General features: G+C 47.0%; 6 protein-coding genes across 8 annotated transcripts; all 6 read right to left on the reverse strand.

Annotated features, from left to right (window-relative positions):
• Positions 1-2,448: 2,448 nt before the first annotated feature.
• On the reverse strand, positions 2,449-4,847 carry LOC111065400 (sodium channel protein Nach). The gene is made up of 8 exons (XM_022353545.2): positions 4,471-4,847; positions 4,095-4,394; positions 3,940-4,021; positions 3,590-3,872; positions 3,368-3,506; positions 3,046-3,256; positions 2,797-2,967; positions 2,449-2,726 (listed from the first exon to the last, which is right to left on the reverse strand). The coding sequence occupies exons 1-8, from the start codon at positions 4,845-4,847 to the stop codon at positions 2,607-2,609; spliced, it is 1,683 nt and encodes a 560-aa protein (XP_022209237.1). The 3' UTR covers positions 2,449-2,606.
• Positions 4,848-9,666: 4,819 nt separating this feature from the next.
• On the reverse strand, positions 9,667-10,965 carry LOC111065282 (malate dehydrogenase, mitochondrial-like). Of its 2 annotated transcripts, none has more exons than XM_041595475.1 (2): positions 10,762-10,965; positions 9,667-10,682 (listed from the first exon to the last, which is right to left on the reverse strand). In XM_041595475.1, exons 1-2 carry the CDS (start codon positions 10,854-10,856, stop codon positions 9,734-9,736), a joined length of 1,044 nt encoding a protein of 347 aa, XP_041451409.1. In that variant the 5' UTR covers positions 10,857-10,965; the 3' UTR covers positions 9,667-9,733. The 2 variants fall into 2 exon arrangements, with proteins under 2 accessions (XP_041451409.1, XP_022233814.2); XM_022378122.2 differs by having other exon boundaries at positions 9,667-10,681; positions 10,749-10,964.
• A 473-nt stretch (positions 10,966-11,438) lies between these two features.
• LOC111065399 lies at positions 11,439-11,801 on the reverse strand. The gene has a single exon (XM_022353543.2). The coding sequence runs from the start codon at positions 11,799-11,801 to the stop codon at positions 11,439-11,441; it is 363 nt and encodes a 120-aa protein (XP_022209235.1).
• Positions 11,802-12,203: 402 nt separating this feature from the next.
• Positions 12,204-13,113, reverse strand: LOC111065295. 2 transcript variants are annotated; one of them, XM_022353401.2, is made up of 4 exons: positions 12,896-13,113; positions 12,750-12,820; positions 12,608-12,694; positions 12,204-12,546 (listed from the first exon to the last, which is right to left on the reverse strand). In XM_022353401.2, the coding sequence occupies exons 1-4, from the start codon at positions 13,111-13,113 to the stop codon at positions 12,509-12,511; spliced, it is 414 nt and encodes a 137-aa protein (XP_022209093.2). In that variant the 3' UTR covers positions 12,204-12,508. The 2 variants fall into 2 exon arrangements, with proteins under 2 accessions (XP_022209093.2, XP_022209094.2); XM_022353402.2 differs by having other exon boundaries at positions 12,900-13,034.
• Positions 13,114-13,393: 280 nt separating this feature from the next.
• Positions 13,394-14,582, reverse strand: LOC111065398 (malate dehydrogenase, mitochondrial-like). Its single transcript, XM_041595501.1, has 2 exons — positions 14,408-14,582; positions 13,394-14,336 (listed from the first exon to the last, which is right to left on the reverse strand). Exons 1-2 carry the CDS (start codon positions 14,500-14,502, stop codon positions 13,394-13,396), a joined length of 1,038 nt encoding a protein of 345 aa, XP_041451435.1. The 5' UTR covers positions 14,503-14,582.
• Positions 14,583-15,358: 776 nt separating this feature from the next.
• LOC111065314 (ankyrin repeat and LEM domain-containing protein 2 homolog) lies at positions 15,359-22,245 on the reverse strand. Its single transcript, XM_022353423.2, is given in 10 exon segments — positions 15,359-16,365; positions 16,445-16,464; positions 16,466-16,577; positions 16,637-16,776; positions 16,845-18,551; positions 18,629-18,781; positions 18,878-19,707; positions 19,791-19,970; positions 21,616-21,882; positions 22,153-22,245. Coding segments are annotated over 9 exon segments (3,912 nt in total). The 5' UTR covers positions 21,848-21,882; positions 22,153-22,245; the 3' UTR covers positions 15,359-15,827.
• Between the last annotated feature and the right edge of the window lie 843 nt (positions 22,246-23,088).

Raw genomic sequence — 23,088 nt, forward strand, 5'->3', positions numbered from 1 at the left:
TGTAAGTCATTCCGCATCCGGTTCCGCCTGTGGCACATTGCGTATCCGCGTGAAAAACTAGCGCCAACGCCGTCACAGCAGCCGCCTTCTGCCGCATTGTCCTTGCAGCAAGTCACAAGTTCATTTGCTTTTGGCCCATTCCGCAGCGAGTCCATGCTAGGGTACATTGCATTCGTTCAGCAGCCAGAGCAACGCGCCTAAAAAAACCATAAATTATGTATGTAGGATTCGTGATCAATCATGGTCATTTCTATATGCGTTTTGACTAATTCATTTCTTGCCTTCAGAGGCAGAGAGACAGGCGCCTGTACTGAGAGCACTGATTGAAGTAAAATTAATGCTACGATCTGTGCAGAATCTATGGGAAATCCAAGCGGATTTTATCTATCCAAATGAACATCCTTTTTTTACGTCTCTTAAAAAACAAACAAAAAAACAATTAGTTACCTGTTTGAAATGGTTTTTTGGTTGTTCGGTTTTTGTGCAATCAACTGGATTTTGGCCAACATCATTAAGACTTTATAACACTTTTATGGGCCATTTTAAAAATGCAAATTGAAAAGCAAATATGTGTGTACATCGGGACAGCCAGTCAAAGCTGATTGGTGGGTTCTCTGGTTCTCTGGTTCTGTGCCTAAGTATACAAAACAGAATGCGGAATGTGGCATGCGGCATGCGGAAGAGAATCCACCACAACAGTACTACAGTGCGTCAAGAGAGGCACTCGACACGATGGCTCAATCATGAACTAGTAGAAAATATGAAACTGAATTAAATCCATTTGCCATTGGACTTTATTTGGAGCAAGGGCTACAGAAAATTCGAGCAATTTTATTGCTTTATTGATTAATGAATGAAACTAAACCGTGTTCTAAGCTGTATTTTAAGCTGAAAGAATTAATATATCCCACATTTTTCAGCATTTTATTTAATTTAATTTTTGGTGAGAATTTCCAACAGTTTATGCATTTTTTAGATTATGTTTCTATTAATTTTCAAGCATTTTTTGTACAATAAAATTGCGACTTCGCGTGGAATGGAATCAATTTCTTTAGGGTGGTTTATCCTGCAGCACTATGCCCATATCCCATATGCTAGTATGTCTCTGCAAAGGGCATTCAATTGCCGGTGTAACCCAATGGCAGTCTCTTTCAGTTTTTTTTTGCTCTCTTGTTTCAATTAACTTTTCTAAATTTATTTATGCATGCGCCTGAGTATACATACATAGGTACATAAATACACATGCATATGTACAGTACGTACATATGTATGTGTGTGTGTGTGTGGGCGTTGAGGGCGTGCCATGTTTGCATCGTCAACATTACCGTTAACAGGCCCTAATTGTTTTTACTTTTTGTTTGGTTTTCTTTCTCTTGGTTTTTTGTTTCTATGTTTTGCTGCCATTTTTCGCGTTCGCATTTAAAGTCAGCGCCCCTCCCCCCCCACCACCAACACCACCTGGCCGCATGGAGCGATCGCTGCATCTTAATCCCTGTGAGTGGCCGCGCCCGCCCGCCAACAAAGAGCACGCCTGCCGCTACCTTTCACAAAACTATCCGGCGGTTTCATTCACAGAAATATGCAAAGTGCCAGGAGAGAGCAAGGAGGCGGGGCAGGGTGGAGAGCTGAATGCCAGTGCTGGTGCAACCTCACCTCACCGCCATCAGGCCTGTGTTCACTGCTTGCTCTGCTCTGCTTTGCCTTGCCCACTGCTTTGCCTTCTGCTGCTGCGCTGCCTGCTCTGCTGTTCTGCTGCTCTGCCTGCCAGACATCGCTGCGCGTACTACGCGGCTTACAACTGCAATTACAACTACAACCGCCGCCATACACCCGCACACTCCCTCCCCACCTGTTGGCAACCATTACTCTCACTCTCTCTCGCTCTCTCTTCTCTCTTACTCTCTTTGTCTCTCTTTCTTTCTGCTCTGCTCTGCTCTGGCATTGTTGTGCATCTCTTTCTACAGCATGATGGCTGGTGGCTGATGGCTGGATGGCTCATGGCTCATGGCTCATGGCTGGGGAATTAACAATGAGCCGGCAACGATGTTAACTGAAAAATGCTTTTCGCTTTTGCTCAACTGTGGCTGAATGCCGGGGAATTTGGTTGAAGGGGGGGGGGGGAGGGGATGTGGTTGGGTTCTGTGGGTTGCGTTTTTGTGGGTGGTGGAGCCGCACGCCCACAGTGCACTGAACTCCGCCGCTAAGTATGCAACACTGAAGACTGAAGTTTAATTGGGAGAAAAATCCATCCATCGCCGCAGTGGGGCGGGGCGGCACAACATTCCTCTGGCAGCTGCAACAATTTCACTCTCGTGTGTGTGTGTGTGTGGATCTAAATATATATATTTATGTATTCGTTATTTGTGTGTTGGTTATTTATTTGATTTAGTTTTTCTACATGTTACACGATATATATATTTGGGGGTAAAATTCACTTTCTGTGGCGACTTCTAAATGGTAAATGGGCAAAGCGAATTGGGCTGCTAGGCCCTGCTGCTATTTAACGAATAAAATTGTGTACCCAACTGTGATGGCTGCTTAACGATGACGATTAATCGATGTAATCGCGAAAGTTATCGTCCAGAGCTGCTATCGATTCTCGTAACTCAGGGCATATACTGTGCCTGATCGGCTGCCTTCCATGATTTCATCGTATTGGATCCATACCCATGATCGGGCAGCACTTTGGGCGTGCGATACAAATTTTTCGTGTGATTATAAAAGTTCTATAAAAGTTCTGATTAAAATCAAAAAAAAAACCCACAACAAAATTTTAATGCAAATTTGGTGACAAACCGTTTCATGTTTGCGCTGGACTCCAGCCTCGCCCACGGGCTTCACCTGCAGCACCGCCGACGATGGGGCGGCGCCAACTCGCAGTGTTGAATGCGATTTCAGGCGCAGCTGCAGATCAATCGATGGCGGTGGTTCCTTGCGAATGCGCTCCTCGATCTCATACAGCTCTTGCTGCAAACACACAGCAAAAAAAAAAGAGGCATCAGAGCAGCGGGGCAGTGGTAGAAGCTCAGGACGGGAACAACTTACGCGATTCTTGTAGACCATGCAGCAGGCGCGCAGCGTAAAATAGTAAATAATCTCAACGCCCGAGAGCAGCGAAAAGCCAAGAAAAAGACTGGCAATGCCGCCAAAGGACACCAGCAGATCCACCCAGCCGAAGAGCACCTCACGCTTATAGCGAATGATCGGCCAAGTGAGGAATTCCACCAGCACACCCGTGCTCTCCGGGCGATCCACACTGGGAATGGGCAGGCAGGCAGGCAGGCAGGCAGGCAGGCAGGCAGGCAGGGTCAAGGAAAGTATTTCTCAGGAATATATACATATGTGTGGCAAAGTGCGTGAGGCTTACATCTTAATGAGCTTATCAATGTTGAACACCGTCTTGGAGCAGCTGAGCTCACACTGCAGACAGTCCTTAATGTTGGTGATGTTCGCCTTGAACTCATCGAGGCAATCGAAATCCTTCACCATGCACATGGGCACATTGTCTGCAAAAAGGAAGGAGCTGTTTACCGGCTGAACCAACCAACCAACCAACCAAATGGAATGGAGTGCCGCCATGGGCCCTTACTTATGGGCTTGTAGAAGGGCGGATTGCATTTGCAGAGCTTGATGGCCTTGTTCATGCGGCACTGCTTCATGCAGGAGGAGAAGGTGTAGTCATCCTGAAAGTAGCTCAGCTTCACCTCATCGCTGAAGATGCACTTGCGCTGGCCAATGGACAGCTGGCGGGCATCGTCCGTCGTATAGGTGTTCTTCTTGGAGATGCGCACCTCCACCAGCTGGCTCTCCGACCAGTCGATCTGTGCATTGAAATCCGAGCCAAAGTACTCCTCATTCGAAAAGATGAAAATCTGTTAATCAAATTTTAAACGATTAATACAGGCTGTGGGCATTATCCTTTCCGAAATCAGAACCCACCCTGGATGTGCTGTTGGGCACAAAGAAGAGCGCCCACTTTTTGTCCGTCTCGTACAGATCGTGCGGCGCTCCCGTCTTGATGCTGAAAAAAGGATCATCGGTTGGAAATTAAATTTAAAAAAATCAATTGGTTATAATGGAGCAATGGCACTCACTCTTCGCCAGCTGTGGACTTGAAGCGACTGTTGAAGGCATAGCAGAAGCCGTGCTCCGTATAGATGGGCTCAAAGTGATCGCAGCAGGCTATATCCTCGTCGCGATACTTGCACGACACAAACGTATTCTCGCAGCTGATGTGACCCTCGAAGGCCCACTGCCTGATGGTGTGCTCCTCCAGCTGATCCTTTGGTATGGACTCGGACAGCAGCTTGGCGTCGCGTATATTACCAAAATTCAGCGATGTGAGCAGCTCCAAGAATGGGGCAAACATTTGGGCGTGTGTATCGTCATAATTGCTATTCGAATTGCCACAGAATTCAAGCTCATTTATATTTATATATTGTATTTGATTTGATTTTATTTAATACTCACGCCAAACTTTTGTAGACCGCTGCATAGGATTTGTCATGATCGAAGGCCGCCTCGGGGCACACAACTGTGGTGGGAAAGACAACATTCTGATTGTGAAAGTCCGTGTCCAGGCCGGTGATGGTTGGATTCGTTTGGAACTTCTCCCACAGACTCATAATGATGACCAGTGCGGTCACAGCGCCAATTGAGGTGAAGCAAAACCACATGAATTTCTCGCCAATGGGTCGGCCCGTCTCGGCAATGTACCGCACGCCGTGCAGCGTTGAGTTCTGAAAGAACTCCTTCGTCTGATAGATGAGACTGCGACGAAAGATGACCAGCGTTTCGCGGGCTCGCTGCCGCCGTGTCGTCTCGTGGATGTGTTTCTCTTGCGGCATTTTCGTTTCAGAAACATTGCTCGCCTCGCTGGAGGCCACAGTCAATGGTCCACACAATGCCAAATTCTAACGACCAGCAACAGCAAACCGCAAACAGCAGCTCTGGCTCGTGTCAGTTTGCCTGAAGGACTAAACTAAGGACAAATCCCAAACACCAAACACACACAGAAGAAATGGGGATCGATGCGTGGGTCATTAGCGTGTGGCTACGTTGGATGGTTGGGTGGGTGGTTGTCTCGTTTCTGGGTGTCCACTAAAAGCCTTTCATTGTTTATGTTGTTGCATGACGCTGATTGGAACCACCGAAATGGGCCAGTGTAATCGTGACTGACCCATCTAGATTGACTTACCCGATGCCCTTATACCCTCGCCAGTGCGTTTCTATGACTGACTATTTTCGGGTTTTGGCAACGCACCACAAAAGGATATTATTGGTTTATTTATTTTGCCTGTTTTTATATTTATTCCTGTTACAAAATCTACGTTTTATTTAGCTGATATTTTTGGCATTATAAAAAAAAAAAAAAATAAATAAGTAAAAAAAACTATTGCAAATAGTAGTCCGAAAAGAGGAGCACTTAAAATCATTTTGGAGTGAGGATTGAAGACTTTTGATGGACTAGAATGTCAAGCAGAGTAAAAAGGCCTTCAAATGAAAACTCTAATTGAGTATTAAACCTTTCATTATGTTGGTATATCCAACGGAAATAGTTTATAATATATATATATAAGGAATACATATACAAGTCACATTAAGTTATATATTTTTAATATATTATATTATAATTCCCTGGGTAATTCGAATATTAACGAGAAGGACGTGTGAAGTGGGACGCGACTCTACATACCCGTACCAGCAGATATACATTTTTGAGCTTATGATTTTAAGATTTAAAAAAAAAAAAATTTTACATTTTACATTTTTTTGCTCATATGATACACATCTACACTACAATGTAACACTAACATGTAATACTGTCCATCATATCCTCCCCCGCTAGGGTTGCCGCGCACGACGCGGCAGATGGCGAGCGAGAGGAAAATGAGATGAGTGAGTGTCGGTGGCGGGAGGGGAGGGAACAACTGAAAATTAACCATCGGCAAATAGCCGCACAGTTCGGCAACGGCGGGCCACGTCTGCGTTTAGTTTATCGTATCTTTAAACTGTGCCTGCCACAGATTTCGTCCGTGGGGCGGAGGGCGGGCGAAATTGAATACACTGTAGCAGGTGATCGTCGGAAACCAAATTTGGTTTCCTAGCTCTTATAGTCTATCGGGTTCAGAGACGGACGGACGGACATGGCTATATAGACTCGGCTATTGCCTGATCAAGAATATATATACTTTGGGGCGAATTTCCGTTGCACACATCCACTTTTACCACAAATAACCCCTTAACTCTTTTTTGAGTAGGGTATAAAAATAAAATAAAATATATGTAAAAACAATTCCAAAAATTTTAGTTAAAGGTAAAACGCAAACAAATTGTTTTAGTTAATATATTTGTGTGTTTTTTATTTATTTTTATTTGGTTTTAGTTAGTATATTTTGGTTTTTTTTCTTTATTTTTATTTGGTTTTAGTTAATATATTTTGTGTGTTTTTTTTCTTTATTTTTATTTTTATTTGGTTTTGGGTGAAAACTTTAGTGCTAAAGATCAGCTTTATCTATGACTTATGGCTCATATTTGATCCTTAAATACTTATACATTTAAATACATTTTGCAAGCGTATTAACCAGATCGGCTACTTTCTGCTGTTGTTGCGTTCTGTTTTACATTTAGCATTGTCTGAGTCCCAAAACTTGGTCTAGTCTTTGTGCCTAGTATAGCTTTGTGGGTCAGTCCTGTGTCGGAGTGCAGCTGCTTTGGACGTATGGATTGGTCGCAGCTAATTGGTCGAACGAACGAACTCGGGCTGAGGCTGGTCAGAAACGCCTGTCTGAGCAGCTTCCGGCGCCGCCTTGCACGCCACTCCACCACACAGCCACTCTCCAGGATGCACAAGGAACGAAGGAACTTCACAAGTTTTGTGTGAACTTCTGACACGGCCGGCCCAGCTCCAGCTCCAGCTACAGCCCCAGCCAGACTCTCCAGCTATCGCCGGCTATCGGCTGCGCGCTCTTTGTTTTCGCTCCAACCAACACATGAAGTGTTCTCAAGTTACACAAAAGCAAAAAAAAGCCTGAACTGCACTGCACTGGATCCATCCAAAGCTCCAGCTCGAACCCAAAATAAAAACCCAAAAAAAAAAAAATACCCAAAAACTCAAACCGAATCCAAAGCTGAACAAAAGAACTGCCGAATTGAGTTGACCCTGATGGCGGTGGCCAGATAAAAGTGAAGCAGCAACGGCAGCAGCAGCAGCAGCAGGAGCCCTCATCCAACTGGCGCCAGTCGGCAGGGCAGGGCAGGGCAGGGCAGGGGCCCTTCACAGCTTCCCCCCCCAGCCGCTCCCACCGTTTCTGCAGGAGACCTGAGCATAAATTACATTTAGCATGAGAAAAAAAAAAACAGCCAAGGATCCTCAGTCGATGGCTGCACTTGCACCTGGCGCAAAGAGAAAGGCAGCCGCAGAAGTTTATTCTAGGACCCTCTCCTAGGATCGAAACTCGATCGCGACCCACTTATGGTTGCCCCCTTGCCCCCTTGCCCACTGCCCAATCACCCTTTCACACACAGTTGTTCTCCTCTCAATTTGTTTTCTCTCTCTCTCGTTCGCTTCGTTTCGGTTTCTTATCAGCGATCATTTGTCAAAGGACGGCCTGCCATTGAAAAGTTGCCCGACCACTGAGCGAAACGAACGGCAATTGAAACAAATTTGTTGGGGTCTGGCCCGGCCTGGCCTGGGCTGGCCTGGGCCCCTTCGCCACAGTGTCTCACCCCTTGGCGCCTCCACCACTCCACACCACTCTTCAGATTCAGTTGACAAATGCAGAGAATGAGCAAAAAAAAAAAAAGGGTACTGCAAGGAGAAAAAAGACACAGGAACTCGACAGGCAGATACCCAACTGCATTGGCTCAAGTACATATTTACATATAGATTATACATACATATTATAATTTACTACATATTTATACGTAAATTGGTAAATATACAAAACAATTTTTGTTTTTTTTGTTGTATTTTTAGTGCAAAATACTTCCAAAAATTTAAAATTTTCTATTGCTATATTTTAAATGCAACCCTGTGCTCTGAGAGTCAGCTGTTTTTCCATTTCAGTATTATTTTTTTATATTGTTTTGGGGCAAGTCTTAATTGCCACAACCAATGATTAGAAATCATTACAATACGAAAATAAACAAGTAAAAAGTAAAACAAGTAAAAAGCGAATTGTATCTAGAAAATATTTGTAGGATATTGGGAAAACTCAACATTAAAGTAATTTCGTTTCAAGCTAATATTAATAAGTAGTTTAATCTGTAACTTTTTACGCGACGAATTCTGTTACCTAGTCCCGCGCGTGGCTTGCTGCTTCTCATGTCCAATCCGACCCTCGATGAGCCACGATCAATGGAAGGGTATCAACGCTGCCATCGTTGGGAGCACACTCTCATAAATAAGAAATTGAGAGTAAGCGAGACTCTCGAGGATGAGTTCGAAAAGGAAGGCCCACACTCTGGAGGTAGGTATACCAGGCTACGATAAAAGTTTTTCCTTTTCACATACCCTTGCAGAAAGTATCTTGGATTTTTAGATTAAAAGAAAGCCCAAAGAGGGAAATATTTATTGGAAGCGATCAATGATCAATAGAGCAATATAAATGTGTACTGCCATTGATACGACTGTTTTGAAAAAAGGGTATTTAGTTCTTCTGCAATGCCCGAAGTTTCGGCGTTACTTTCTGGTTTCAGTTTCTCGTTTTGCATTGCGCACCAAGATCGATCGGTGGCGAAGAATGTTCCTTTGAGGCTGGTCGGTCTCCAATGTCCGCTACGTGTCCGTCCGTCCGTCCGTCTGTCCGTTTATTTGTCTGTATGTGTTCGTGTGTGATTAATGGTAATTGCTTTCATGGCTCTTTTCTATACCCAGCACTCGACGAGCTCAAGGCATATATTCCAGACGTCATTCAGATGCACATACTCAACTTTCCGAGAGGTAAAAAAAATCAGCAAAATTATATAAATGGGCAAATAAGATAGGTTCTTCTTAATTCTTAATTCTTAATTAAAATATCGTATTTTGATCTGAACAATTTTCATAAGGCACTCGTAAGGGAGCATAACGTTCTCGATTTGCTCGTTTAATGGTCAGATTTGCATCCCAATTCTTGGGATTTTTCATTGGATAATCTAGCCAAATACCATAGAGGTTTCCCCACCCTGACCCTCTGAGGCCGCCCTTACATGTACGGTGCCCAAAACTGAGTGCTCTAATTTTTAAATGGGTATCCTTCAGGCGTAATACTGGACACAAGCATTACGAACTTGCTCCCCCTTTTATTGCTTGCAACAATTTGTTGCACTAATATCGCTTTTAGCTGCCATCACCTCTCTCTCTCTCCCTCCTTCGCTCGTCCTGCTTCCCCTTTTTTGGGGCAAACATTTTGGAAAGTTTGAGAACTCTATTTCAAAACGAAAGATTGTGAGAGAGCGAAAGTTGCAACTTGCATGCCACAAATGAACCGATCGGAAAAGCGCAGGGCAATGTCTAGAAACAAAACAACAAATGGGGAAAAAAGGACATGGCTATAGCGAAACTAATATCACCTAAATAATCGTTTCAGGGTACTCGAAAAATGGCACAAATAAATGCACAGAAAGAAGCAACTCCGATCCACTGAGTTGTTATTTCTGATAAAAAAAAAAATAACAGGCGAGTTTTTTTAGCGTTTCCTTGCAAAGTGTTCTATTAGTTTATTAGATCCCCAATTTTGAAGTAACCACACTACTTTTTGTTCATGTACTGCACGCCCTTGGCGGCGGACTTCTTGAGCGCGTCGACGGCCACCTTCACCTGCTTCTTCTCGCTGTCGTTCATCTTGGGCATGCCGTGGTTCTTCTTGACGCCCTTCTTGCCGAAGCTGAGGGGAGTGGAGAAGAAGGGGGCGTCGGTGGCGTCGGACTGCACGTAGGCGCACTCGGGCGCACAGGACTTGCCCTTGAGGCCGCGCAGCAGGGCGTTGGTGAAGCGGGCGGCCGCGTAGGCCATCGACAGGGTGGCGGAGCCCTTGCCGGCCTTGGCCTTGACCACCTCATCGCCGCCTGTCTGGATGCGCTTGACCAGCGACGCGATGCACTCGGCGTCGCCCTTGAAGGGCGGCTGGCACTGCGAGAAGATGGGCACGATGGTGGTGCCGGCGTGGCCTCCGACCACGGGTATCCTGATCTCATACGGATGGACGCCCATGTGCTCCCCGATGAACTTCTCGGCCCGCACCACATCCAGCGTGGTCACCCCAAAGAGCCGCTTGGGGTCGTAGCTGCCAGCCTGCTTCATCGCCTCCGCCGCAACGGCCACCACGGCGTTCACCGGATTGGTGATGATCCCCACGAGGGCTTTGGGCGCATGCTGGGACACCAGGCAAGCGGCCTTCGCCACTATCGGGGCATTGGTGTCGAACAGGAAGTCCCGGGTCTGGCCCGGCTTGCGCGGCATCCCCGCCGTAATCATCACGACGTGTGAGCCCTTGATGGCCTTCTCCATCTGGTCCTCTCCGAAGTAGGGCTTCACCTTGCACACCGTGGAGATGTGCGACAGGTCCTTGCCGAAGCCCTTGGTGGCCTCGAGGTCGTGCAGGGCCAGCTCCGTCACCAGCCTGTTGGTCATCAGCAGCAGCGCCAGTGGCTGGCCAATGCCGCCGGCCGCTCCAATCACCGCCACCCGGAACTGGCGCTGCATGAGCCGAGGGACAAAATCGATTGGATAATCCTCATTGACTGAATAGGAAGAAGCGTCTTACCGTCTGTGTCTGTGTCTGCGTCTGCATTTGGTTTGTGGTCGCTTGATGGAGTTGCCAGCAGAGTCGACACTTGGCCAAATTTGTTGGCTTTAGCTGGTTCCGGAACATGCTGATGGCTGATAAATGAGGGCCGTAGAATTTTGAATTTAAATAAATATTATTTCGAATCTGCTCCTCGGGAACTTTAAAACTGACAAAACAGTTTACTCGGCTTTATATCTGACAAAACGGATTACTTAGCTTGATGATTGATAACAAAAAGGAAAAAAGTAGCCATAGCCAAAAAACCGCCATATGATCAGCACAAGCACACCGCCGCAGAGAAACTGAACAGCAGCAACAACAACGGCAGAAAGACAGAGAGAGAGAGAACGATGCTCAGCCACACACTCACACCGACAAACAGCCACACAGATGAGCTGCGTGCCGAACGAAGCAACGAAAGAGAGTCAAACCGAGAGAGAGAGAGAGAAGTCCCGTTGCTGACTTCGAGCGCCGGCTTGGAATTGAGTGGCTTTGGCAGAGAAAAATGCCGCAGCCAAGTTTTCGCTAATGGGGGCTACGCCGAATTACTAGGTAAAATGTCAGCTACGTTTCCAGAGTCGCAGATTCTTTAATAAACATAACAGATATATGTATGTTGTATTGTTTTTGTGTTTGTTGCGCCCTCCCCGCTCCCAAGCTGCCCTTCTAAACTTCTTTCTGCTTCAAGCGCGACTCATTGGTCATCAGGGTGTGGAGCAATAGGTCAATAGTTTTAACGCAGCCCTGACCCATCTTCTCAAGATCCTCCAGGGGCAAGCCCATGTCCAGTTTGCGCAGGACCTGCTGATTGAAGATTTGCCAGTTCAAGAAGTTAAGCGGCAGGCTCAGGCACGGCGTGTAGCTGGTGAGGTCGACCAGTCCTGGCAGGATCCTGTTAAACATTCTGGCCACCTTCAGTGCGTCACAGAGCTGCTGTCCATCGCGATAGGTCAGCGGTATTTCGTAGCTCTGCAGCCAAGCGTCCAAGGCCGCTTGTTCGTCAGAGCTCAATTCCTGGAAGCTGGACATATTTTCAACGTTTTTTTCGGGAATTTACAATTGCAGAAACAGTAGACTGAATTTTTTGTAAATTTAGCTGGAGTTGAATTTCTAATTGATGTTGTTCAGGAGACAGTTTGGTTTCGAATCAAGGCCACCTTGATGAGACAGAAAAGTGAAAAAATATCAAATGAGAAACGATGCAACGATAGAACGATGGAATGATAGAATGATGGAATGATAGAATGATGGAATGATAGAATGATGTAATGATGGAACGACGTGGACGATGACGTCACGATGCAGATAGCAACATGGAAGTTAAACAAAGAAGCAAAATGAATAATTCCCCCTTTTCTATGCTTCGTCCTCCTGGAGGATATGTCTAAGCTACCTTTACCCAATTAATTAGCGCAAATTCAGTTCGTTTAAGGTCATTGTTTTATTTAGTAAAAATCATTTGTGCAGCATGGAGCTGAATGCTTATCAGCCAGACCAGTGAGCAACGGAGTTAAAATTTAATTTTAAGCCCAATGTCCGCTGCATTGAGTACGTTGTGTCGTCGATTTCCTAGCAATGATCTGCGCACGACGAATGTCCGCTTTCGCGCCAGGCGAGACACAAAGTGGCGAGCGTGTGTGTGTGTGTGTGTGTGTGTGGCGTACTTGAAAAGCATCTAATCCCCGATTCGCTCGATACTGAACGTCAGCGAGTGTAAAAATCATTTGTGCGTCATGTCATCGAACTGAATGCCAATGAGCAGAGTAGCGAGCAACTGCAGATGGGAATGTGGAGTCAGATTAACAATTAATCATCAATTGCCAATGGGCACTCACTTGTCAAAATGTTGCTGTATGGAGGAACATCTTTTCGAGCATTCTCTATGACCCGGACGGATAATTGCTGCCATTTTGTGGGGATTTCTGCAAATACGTATTCTCAGCTCCGATTAATCAACAATTTCGTATGACTACTCACTTGTAAAATGTTCCTGCATCACGAGAGACAATCCCTTCGAGCGTTCCACCAATCGAGCAGCACTGCAAAAACTATAGTTTTTTTTCTGAAAATTAATGACAGAACTTTTCTATATTTGGAATTGATTAGAATGGATAGACACGAACAAACCAACAATGTATCCATCCAGAGTCTGGGTTTGCAGGCCCAATTTCGTCTCGTCACTCGCTGGCCTTCTGATAGCGGGCCCAGATGGCGGATGGCGCTCAAATGACTCCTGCACTCGCTGCTGTTCAATGACTAGCGACATCGAGATCAGCTGCTTTTCGCGTACGGCATACACACGCCAGTATATGTCGCTGGCGGGAAATTGGACATTCGTCATGTGCAAATCATTTCTTAGGAGATGGACGCAACTTCCTCAATTATGCGGAGACCGCGCCGGAGACCGGCATTCCGTTGGATGCCGCCGCAAAGATTCGTGCATCGAAATTAAATTTTGGTTTGAATTTAAAATTTTGGTTTTTTTCTCCGATGTTTCTCCGTCTACGTCTGAATTTAGAATGAAAAATAATGAACGATAGCTGTGTGCTGTTACCGATAGATTTTCCATGGGTTGCTTAGATTGGATATGTCACTTATATTATATCGTAGAGCTGTCACACTTATTCCATGTACTTTACGCCCTTCGAGATGGACTTCTTCAGCGCCTCGACTGCCACCTTCAGCTGCTCCTTTTCGCATTCATCCAGCTCGGGCAGGCCGTGGTTTTTCGCAATGCCCTTGGGACCAAAGGTGAGGGGCGTGGCGAAGAACGGGGAGTCGGTGGCGTCGGACTGCACGTAGGCGCACTCGGGCGGACCCGGCTCGCCCATGAGGCCCAACATTAGGGCGTTGGTGAAGCGGGCGGCCGCGTAGGCCATCGATAGGGTGGCGGAGCCCATTCCGGCCTTGGCCTTGACCACCTCATCGCCGCCTGTCTGGATGCGTTTAACGATCGACTTGATGCACTCCTCGTCACCCTCGAAGGGCGGCTGGCACTGCGAGAAGATGGGCACGATGGTGGTGCCGGCGTGGCCACCGATCACGGGTATGCGCACCTTTTTTGGATGGAGGCTCATGTGGTCCCCGATGAACTTCTCGGCCCGCACCACATCCAGCGTGGTCACGCCAAAGAGCCGCCTGGGGTCGTAGCTGCCACTCTTCTTCATCGCCTCCGCCGCAACGGCCACCACGGCGTTCACCGGATTGGTGATGATCCCCACCAGCGCATGCGACGAGTGCTGGGACACCAGGGCAGCGGCGTTCGCGACTATCGGGGCATTGGTGTCGAACAGAAAGTCCCGGGTCTGGCCCGGCTTGCGCGGCATTCCCGCCGTAATCATCACGATGTCAGCTCCCTTGATGGCATTCGCCATCTGGTCCGCTCCGTGGTACGCCTTCACCTGGCAGCCCGTGTCGATGTGCGACAGGTCCTTGCGGAAGCCCTTGGTCGCCTGGAGGTCGTGCACGGCCAGCTCCGTCACCAGCCTGTTGGTCATCAGCAGCAGCGCCAGTGGCTGGCCAATGCCGCCGGCTGCTCCAATCACCGCCACCCGGAACTGGCGCTGCATGAGCCGAGGGACAAAATCGATTGGATAAATCCTTACTGACTAAATATGAAGCGTCTTACCGTCTGTGTCTGTGTCTGCATTTGGTTTGTGGTCGCTTGATGGAGTTGCCAGCAGAGTCGACACTTGGCAAAATTTGTGGGCTTTAGCTGGTTCCGGAACATGCTGATGGCTGATAAATGAGGGCCTTAGAATTTTGAATTTAAAGAAAAATAATTTTGAATCTGCTCCTTGGGAACGTTATATGTGACAACCGAAAAAGGATTTACTCAGCAATCAGTACACATGTATGCACAAATATTTATTTATGTTTGTTCACACAGCACCCTAGACCACACACCACAGCCGCTTAATTGCTGATCCATGCATTTCGATCGTACCCCCAGACTGAAATCAATGCAAAATATTTACTCTCTTCATAGGCTTCATCCATGAGCCCTTCCGCTCTCCTCACTCTCTTCCGATGTTGAGATCTTTTTGGGTGTGCTCTGTGGCGGGACTTTCGAGCTCGCCGAATAAACACTCTCAATTATGAAAATCAAAAACGGAAGCACAGAATCACAGGCACAGACCCATCATTCAATTCCACACCAAGAACAGCATAGGAACAGGCTCTCCTCGCCTCTGTAAGTTCGCATCATATATCACATAATTAATATGGATTAATACCAGAACAACTCCCAATATATGCTGGCTGATTAGAGAGTGTTAAGTGTGTGGCTTTAAAATAAAAAATAAATACCAACAAGGTGCAAGAAAGGAAAACCAAACGTTCATGGCTGCCAAATCGTCAAATGTGTAAAGCCCAACTGTTGGTTATATATACAAACTTATATATGCAAGCCAAAAGGATGATCTGGAGGCACTTGGACACTCTTGGGGATTCATGTTAAAAAATACCTAAGCAAAAGTGTAGCTAAAATATATATATACGCTATATATATCAGCGTTAGCTCTTGATTACGGATGGGGATTATACCAACCAATCTCATGCCAAAAATACCCATGAAGATTCAGTGTTGAAATGAATACTGTTGATTATGTTTTGTTTATGCTTAAATTAGTTTTATGTTTCTTCACAGTAATGTTAACAAAAACGAGAATACATTTTTTAATTTCTCTTTTCACTCACTTCTCACTTCGTCTTCCTTTTCTGCACTTGATTTCTTTTCTATTCTCTTCTGTTTCGTGTTCATTTTGTTTTGTTTTTGCTTTTGTTTCATCTTATTGTGATTAAGGAATAGTCGACATATAATGTAGATATTTAGACGGGTATAAAAAAAATATGTATATATAATACGACAATTAATTCAACATAGTTTGCACTTAAAAACACTTTTTCTTTCTTTCGACTTCTTCTTGATATTTGAATATATTTATATATAAATGTATGTGTATGTGTATGTGTATGTATGTATGTAATGTGGGGGACGACTGCAACGAACGTCTGCACAACATGAACAAAACGCTGGACCGTGGCCTGTTGGGCTTAGTCACTGCTGTCGTCCAAGGTCAGCGATGCCCGGCCTGTGGGCGGTCGTCCACCATTGATATTGATGAGCGGCGAGTCCAGTTCAAAGGCTGGCCGAATTTCACGATACTTGCTGAACAGGCCGCGCATCTTGTTGAGTGGCGTGTGGAATGACTGCGACACGGTTGCCGCTGCAGCTGCTGCAAATGCCGGCACTGGGGACGCAGCAGCCGGCTGGCTCACTGTTATCTGAATTGGTTCGCTGACAGCCATGGGCAGACCACCATTCAACTGGCCGGGTGTACGCGGCAAGCGTGCCGGCTTGGGCGGCGTCGATGGTGCTGCTGCTGCTGCTGCTGTTGACGCTGGCCCCGAGCCACGACGTCCGGGCGCTGTCACCGCATTGAGTTTGGGTGTGCCAAACAGGCGTTTGGGATGCATCGAGCTTTGGCTGTGTTTGCCGCCAATGGTGCCGCCGCTACCCTCCAAAGGCTTGGAGGAGCCGGACCACATCGCGGGCTTGTGCGTCTTCTGAACATTCGTTGGCGATGGGAAGCTGCGTGACACGAAAACAACAACAAAAATGAAGGAATGCTGCAACTGCAAAGGCAGGCACAAAAAAAAAGCTGACTTACAGATCCATTTCGGCTGTGGGGATAATTCTCCATGACCGTCTTCCAGGCATGCACATGCGGCAGCGTTTCCTTCTCCACATCCACATGGAAAATGGCATTGAGTACATCCAAATCGCGCTTGGTTGGCTCCTTACTGCAAGGATGCCAAATTTGTTTTAATTTCGATCTTTCGAATTTTGTTTAAAGATTTACCCAAAGATGAAGAGTTCGTAGCGCGGCGGCGGCTCTAGGAAAATGGATGCACGCGGCGACATTTGCTCTGGCGGCGTGCGAAATTGCTCCTCATCCTCGCTGCTGCTGTCCTGCTGGAGCCACACATCGCTGGCATCGTACTGTGCAGGGAGGCCAACAAAATTTGATTAAAAGTTCGTTTCATTGATGGTTGGGTGTTCCCACTTACAAAGGAATTCTCATCATTGCTATCCTCCTCGTCGTCGTTGTCGCTACTTTGACGGCTGCGGCGTGTGCGACTTTGCCAGGACCAGTCCTGGGCTTTGGAACGCAAAACATTGGCAGCTGCTGCCGCTGTGGCTGTGGGAGAACCGGGTGCTGGTGATGTATCCTGCACCTGGGCTGCTGCTGCACGCTTCATCGATTCCGTGCGCTTTCGTCGACTGGTCTTTCGACTGAGATTCGCGTCCCAAATGCAGGCGCACGACTGCTCCGTATACCAGGCGGCCGAACAGAGACTCTCCGTCTTGAGGGCATCGGGCAGCTGGACGGCATGGACCGGCGCCTGTTCGAGCATCAGCAGCAGGCTGCCACAGACACAGCCCAGATGCTCGCGACGCTCGTCGTGCAGCTGTAGTAGACGGCGCAGCATCTGGAGCAGCTGCAGGCGTATGGCAACGTTGACCTCCTGCGAATGGGCCACATAGCTGGCCACCAGATGGGCAATGCGCGAGTGTACCTTGGTGAAGTCCACGCTGATGAATCTGGCATCGTCCTTGAAGCTAACAATCAGCGATTTCAGTCTTTTGAGCTCGCAGAGCAGGGTGTCATTGATGGAGACCATGTTGCCAATGTTGTTGATGAGCGTTTTGGTGATGCGCTTGGCGAACACCTGCAGCGACTTCTCCACGCATGTGTAGGGCGTCATCACCTGGGTGGTGGTCGCACCACCACCACCACCACCACCACCAGCAGCGGCCGCCGCCACAGCCCGGCCCTTGCGATGCTTATGCTGATTGTGATCGCCCGAGACCATATCCAAATACTCGTCGATTTGTGCCACAAAATTCCACGCCTGATCAGACTTTTCGGCCTGATTCCAGGCCAGCGCCTGCTCAGACTTTTGCTGCAGATAGCCCTCCAGTCGCTCCAGGCCCATTTCGGTGGAGATGTCCACGAACGAGTCGAGAAAGTCCCAGTATTCGCGCCACTCGAGATTCTCCTGGCGTGCCAGCTGTCGGCCCACCACCTCCAGGCCCTTCTCAATGTCCGAGTTCTTGATGTGACGCTCACGGAAGCTATCGTTCAGCTGCGACACCGTCGACACGTTCATACCCATGCTAATGCTCATGCTCATGCTCATGTCCCGCAAACTGGCATCGATGCCCGCCAGGCTGTCATCGACAGAGGGCGAGTATTCGGCCTGACTGCGATAGGCCAGAAATAGATCCGGCTTCAGCTGACGTATCGGTGTGGCTGGTATATCCAGTAATCCTCCAACACCACCACCACCACCACCACCGCCACCGCCGCCCATTCGCTTGATCAAACAGTTGTTGTTATTGATGTTGTTGTTGTTCTCGCATTCCTTGCCATTGATCAGCAAAGGCTTCGGCGAACTGGTGGCCGCTCTATTCGGACTGAAGAGCGTACGTCGCCCCGCCGGTGTGGATGCCAGACATAACGGCGAACCACCACCATTGGCTCCATTGCCATTCGAGCTGCGATTAAAAATGGACTTGGTGGGCGTCACCTTAACGGGCGAAGCAAAGGGCGAGATGGCCAACGGTGACATATTATTAGCGCCAATGCGTGGCGGCGTCTTCCAGCGACGATAGAAATGCATGGCCTTTTCGCGCGGCATGGGTCCCGCCAATGCGCTGATGGTCAGGTCCATGGTGAGGCCCTCGCAGTCGTTTGCCTTTTGCTGCAAGTTCTAAATTTTTACGCAGATGCAGATGCCAAGTGGTTAGTACTAGTAATCCTCATGTTTTTTCTCTGCGGACTACTCACCGGCGGTTCGTTGGGCGTAAAGGGCTGTCCCACCTGTGGCGGCACCTCATTTGCCACGGATCTCAGCACGGGCACATAGTGCGGATCACCCAATAGCAGCTCCAACTTCTTGACAACCTCGGGCGAGGCATGCGGTGCACGCAAACAAATGATCTGTGGCAGGTAACAGACAGACAGACAGAGAGACAAACAAAGTTTAGATATATTGCAAAAAAAGGGATTTTCCCATGCTGTAGCTGTAGTACTCACATCTTTGGGCTCTTTGCCCTCAAAGTTGGCCAACGATTTGCATTGTGGATACGAAATGAGCACCTCAACGACGGCCACATGGCCATTTTTGACAGCAAAATGTAGCGGTGTCTCACCGCGCGCCTTGTCCGGCATATTCAAATAGTAGTCGAGCAGATTCTCATTGAGGGTGGCGCACATCTCCCCATTGGCCTTCTTGCCGGCATACTGAAGTGTAAATTCGCGATCGGAGATTATTTTTAGGATCATTTCGGCGACACGCGCCTGATTGACCTGCGCACAAATGTGCATGGCATTGTAGCGACAGCCCTCCTTCAGGCTTGTGGGTGTGTCCCCATTGCTGATGAGAAATCGGGGATTCTCCCAGACAATACGCTGCACTCGCTCGATATTGCCCGTTTCAATCTGTTTGCGGAACTCGACAAGCTCCTGCTTGCTGGGTGCCCGGAATGGCGGACGCTCACCGCTGCCGCTGTTGCTGCTGCTAGTGCCTGACTCATGCTTGGCCACAGTCCCAGTTGCAGTCCCAGTCCCAGTCCCGGTTCCACTGTTGCTACTGCTACTGTTGCTGCTGCTGTTTGTGGTAGTGCTGCCATTGATCGACACACTGGTGGCACTTTTGCTGCTGCTTATATTGATGGTGATGCTGGGCAGCGCCGATATGCTTGGATTCACAATCAGCATATTCGACATGGAGGCAGCCAGGCTACTGATGTTGTTGCTGCTACTGCTGTTGCTGCTACTGCTGGCGGTGGGCGATGTTGAGTATGGACCGTCCGTCGAACCCGATGACGACGACGGCTTAAAGTTGTTGCTCATTGCCAGCGGCTCTGTGGAAGGGAAAAAAAAAAGCGTTAGATCATTTCTCTATACCAATGCGATTGTCTCGCTGTCTGTCTGTCTGCCCACTTACTGCTCACTGGCTTGGCCTTGCCAAATCGTTTCAATGATTCGATGCTCTCGAAGCCAAACTGCACGTAACTCTCTGCCTGCTCGCGATTGGGAAACTCACGCAGTCGTGCCTCCTTGTAGTGTCGCAGCACATCCAGTGCCTTGGATTTTTCGGTAAAGATCAGCCACAGTGGCGAGTCGGCTGTGGGTGGATGGTTGGTTGTATATATTTTAATAAATTGAGCTGCTAACAAACGGCAGCAGCAGCAGCAGCAAACGCTACACGACGCGACTGGTCACGCCATTCGAATGGGCAGAGAGGCAGCAGAGAATAACGAAATGTGGGGAAATGGCTAAGCGACAAATGACGAATGAGCGGAATGATTGCCAGATGAGGCGCGAAATGTGGTAAGCAAAACAAAATAAAATGCGCAGAACAGTGGGAGCAAACAACCACAACAAAAGAAAAGCGAGGGGGGGTTGGCATGAGGGAGGTGGCGGGGTGCTGCGTGTGACGCAGTTATTGGCACCCAACGCCGGCAGGCAACATTGCCCTACCTTTTCGCATATGGGTATTCTTGATTAAATTCGATGTGCCTGACTTTTCTCCCCCAACGTTTCCATAGAATTTTAATTATGGATGGGAATTTCTTTCCTTGAGATTAAATATCACATGGAAATTGTTTACTTGTGCTGTAGATCGTCATTTATTATTGTTATGCCCCGTGCCCATAGTATCGTCTTTTTATAGCCCCCCATCATAGCGATTATGGGTACCATAATTATAAATATTTTTCATATGAGAAAGAAGATACTCAATCGAAGCAGTGCATTGACACAAAAAGAGATAGCAAGAGCACACAGTGTTGGATAACGTACATACAAGAGTACATATATATAAAATATGGCATAGATCTGCTGTAATTTGTACAAATAATAGCAAAGATATATAACAAATTTCAGTTGCAACATAAAGTTCCATAAATCCGCAAATCAGAAAATACTAAATTGATGTAATATGTCTACTTAAAAAGGGTATTAAAGCGTCGGCCTTTCGTATGTGATATTTTCTGCATTCTTTTACATCTTGTTTTTTTTCTTTTGGTGGGCAACGACACTTTGACTGAAACAAACAAGAACAGCGGACAGGGAGCAGGGACAGAGGTGGCACAACCCACAATTGTTCCGGGGCAGCATTCGACACATTAGCTGGGGATATATAAATATTGGATCCGGGGCATACGCACACGCACACACCGTAGCACTCTCTCTCTCTCTGTGCAGCTGGCATTATAAATAACACTCGAAAACTGAAGAATATTAAAAAAGGGAAAAACGCAGTGCAAAAGGCAACAATAAATGTGACTCGTGTTGTGTCAGGCAGGCAGGTCAAGGTCCTGTTGATGGCGTTGGATGTGGGGGCGCTTTCCAGACCCAAATTTAATCGCGGGTAAACGCATTTAATTGGATTACGCGAAGCCGGAGAGAAAAGTAACAGGCGGACATGATAGGTGTAGCTGGGAAGGGATGTGAGGCGCTGTAATTACCCATGTGGTATAATTAAATTGCATTTTGTGCCATTTTGCTTGACAATTTATTGCCCATATATGGGCGATACGATACGATATTGCTGGGGAGGGGGAGAATCGACTGTGCGAGCGAAACAGCTGCGAAAACCTCGAGAATTTCTTGGGATTGCTCTCTCACACACAGACGAACGAACACACACACACAGAAACACTTAGTCATGGCTGTGTGCACACACCGCGCGCGCGCTCTTTGGAAGCAACAAGCGTCTCCCCGTAAAAAACAAAACTGAAACGGAAACAAATAAACAACGCACTTACGTGGATATTCGGGATCCTCATAGTTGTCCGCATGGGGATTATCTGTTGCGCCTGAGGATGCTGCTAATGCTACTGCGGCTGCTGTGACTGTCGTATTGTTGTTGTTGGTGGCCGACGACGACGACTCTGAAACTGGCTTGATATTCACCGCCGCTATGGAGCCCGCACACTGTGCCGCGGTGCCCTCGAAGCCAGCCTTGGACGGCGGAATGTAGACGCCAAAGTAGGACATCTGTAATGTTGGGGTAGCACCGGCTGCCGATGATGCTGCGGGGGAGACGAGACACATACAGGGCTTATACAGAATACAGTGCACACATCACACACACACACAGACACAGTTCATCTGAGTTGCAGTACACAAATGGCACAATACCAGTGCAGAGGCAGCAACAGACGCAAAAAAAAAGAAGCAAAAAAAAAGTGACGCGATGTGTGGATTTCGGTAAATTCGGCCATTTTAGAGGGGAAATCCACACAGAAGAGCACCAACAAAATGCGACTTTCAGATTAACATCATTCAGTAGATCATCTTACCTTTTACAGAACTTTCGACAGCAATTTGTGAAATTGCATCCAGTTGTTGTTTGGCGTAGAGGTGTCAAACCATCGATGGCACTATCGATAGTATCGATATTTTACTGCTATCCTCTACTATCGACGGTTTTGCGACTATCATGATAGTATCGAGCTACAGTCTTTGCGCTTTTGATATGTTTGGATTGGCTGCTATAAAATACGAAGACACATTTGTAAACAAATCGACAGGTGGCATCTAATTTTTACAAGTTGGACAAGTTCCTAAAAGGTTTCAATGGTTTTTTAATAATTTTTTGAGCCCGATACTATCACGATAGTATCGATTGTTTTTTCTTCAAAAAATTCAACATTGATATTCCTCGAATTTGATATTCCGTTTAATATTACCAGCTAGTTAGCCCTCTCAGCCCTAAACAAATAATTTTATCCAATTCCTCAATGAATTTTGTTCAGGATTGGCTAGTTTTCAGAACTATTTTTCATTGGATTGTTTACATAAAAAGGTTCAAACAAAAACGGCCAAAGCATAAAATGTAAATGTTGACTAAATGTGACGTCAGTGTTGCATGTGGCTCACACCACGAAAAGGAGGGGAAAGTCACCACGAAAACGATCTCTTCACCTCGGAAAAGAGAGAAAATTTTCAAAAACCACCACGTTTTGAGAGCGAAAAATGTCAGTATTTTTTCTGCGCTAAATGTAGAGTGGCGGTCATTTTGAAAATAACTTTAATTTACTTTAAGAAAATAGATTGGAACTTGATTAAATATACTTCTATATACCGATATATCCCTACATATACTTTAAACTCGACTTTGACGCCAAAATAGTAAAAGTATATAATATACCGTAAATGGTATCGTGTTGCGCTGGCGCAAAGAACTATCGTTGGAATTGGCCACTATCGCAAGGGCGTTTTCCAGCACTGCTTGA

The sequence above is a fragment of the Drosophila obscura genome, unplaced genomic scaffold, assembly GCF_018151105.1.
Source record: "Drosophila obscura isolate BZ-5 IFL unplaced genomic scaffold, ASM1815110v1 contig_73, whole genome shotgun sequence".
NCBI classification, from domain to species: Eukaryota; Metazoa; Arthropoda; class Insecta; order Diptera; family Drosophilidae; genus Drosophila; species Drosophila obscura.

Bases quoted from the DNA above. Each gene is read 5' to 3' on its own strand.
- LOC111065400 (XM_022353545.2), bottom strand. From the start codon at position 4,847: ATGCCGCAAGAGAAACACATCCACGAGACGACACGGCGGCAGCGAGCC. The intron at 3,257-3,367 runs GTAAGCCTCACG...GCCCATTCCCAG, and splicing joins ATTGATAAGCTCATTAAGAT to TGTGGATCGCCCGGAGAGCA. The intron at 2,968-3,045 runs GTAAGTTGTTCC...GTGTGTTTGCAG, and splicing joins GCATGGTCTACAAGAATCGC to CAAGAGCTGTATGAGATCGA.
- LOC111065282 (XM_022378122.2), bottom strand. From the start codon at position 10,856: ATGTTCCGGAACCAGCTAAAGCCAACAAATTTGGCCAAGTGTCGACTC. The intron at 10,682-10,748 runs GTAAGACGCTTC...CGGCTCATGCAG, and splicing joins CGCAGACACAGACACAGACG to CGCCAGTTCCGGGTGGCGGT.
- LOC111065399 (XM_022353543.2), bottom strand. From the start codon at position 11,801: ATGTCCAGCTTCCAGGAATTGAGCTCTGACGAACAAGCGGCCTTGGAC.
- LOC111065295 (XM_022353401.2), bottom strand. From the start codon at position 13,113: ATGACGAATGTCCAATTTCCCGCCAGCGACATATACTGGCGTGTGTAT. The intron at 12,695-12,749 runs GTGAGTAGTCAT...ACGTATTTGCAG, and splicing joins GATGCAGGAACATTTTACAA to AAATCCCCACAAAATGGCAG. The intron at 12,547-12,607 runs GTGAGTGCCCAT...TCCCATCTGCAG, and splicing joins ATACAGCAACATTTTGACAA to TTGCTCGCTACTCTGCTCAT.
- LOC111065398 (XM_041595501.1), bottom strand. From the start codon at position 14,502: ATGTTCCGGAACCAGCTAAAGCCCACAAATTTTGCCAAGTGTCGACTC. The intron at 14,337-14,407 runs ACAGACGGTAAG...TCGGCTCATGCA, and splicing joins AACCAAATGCAGACACAGAC to GCGCCAGTTCCGGGTGGCGG.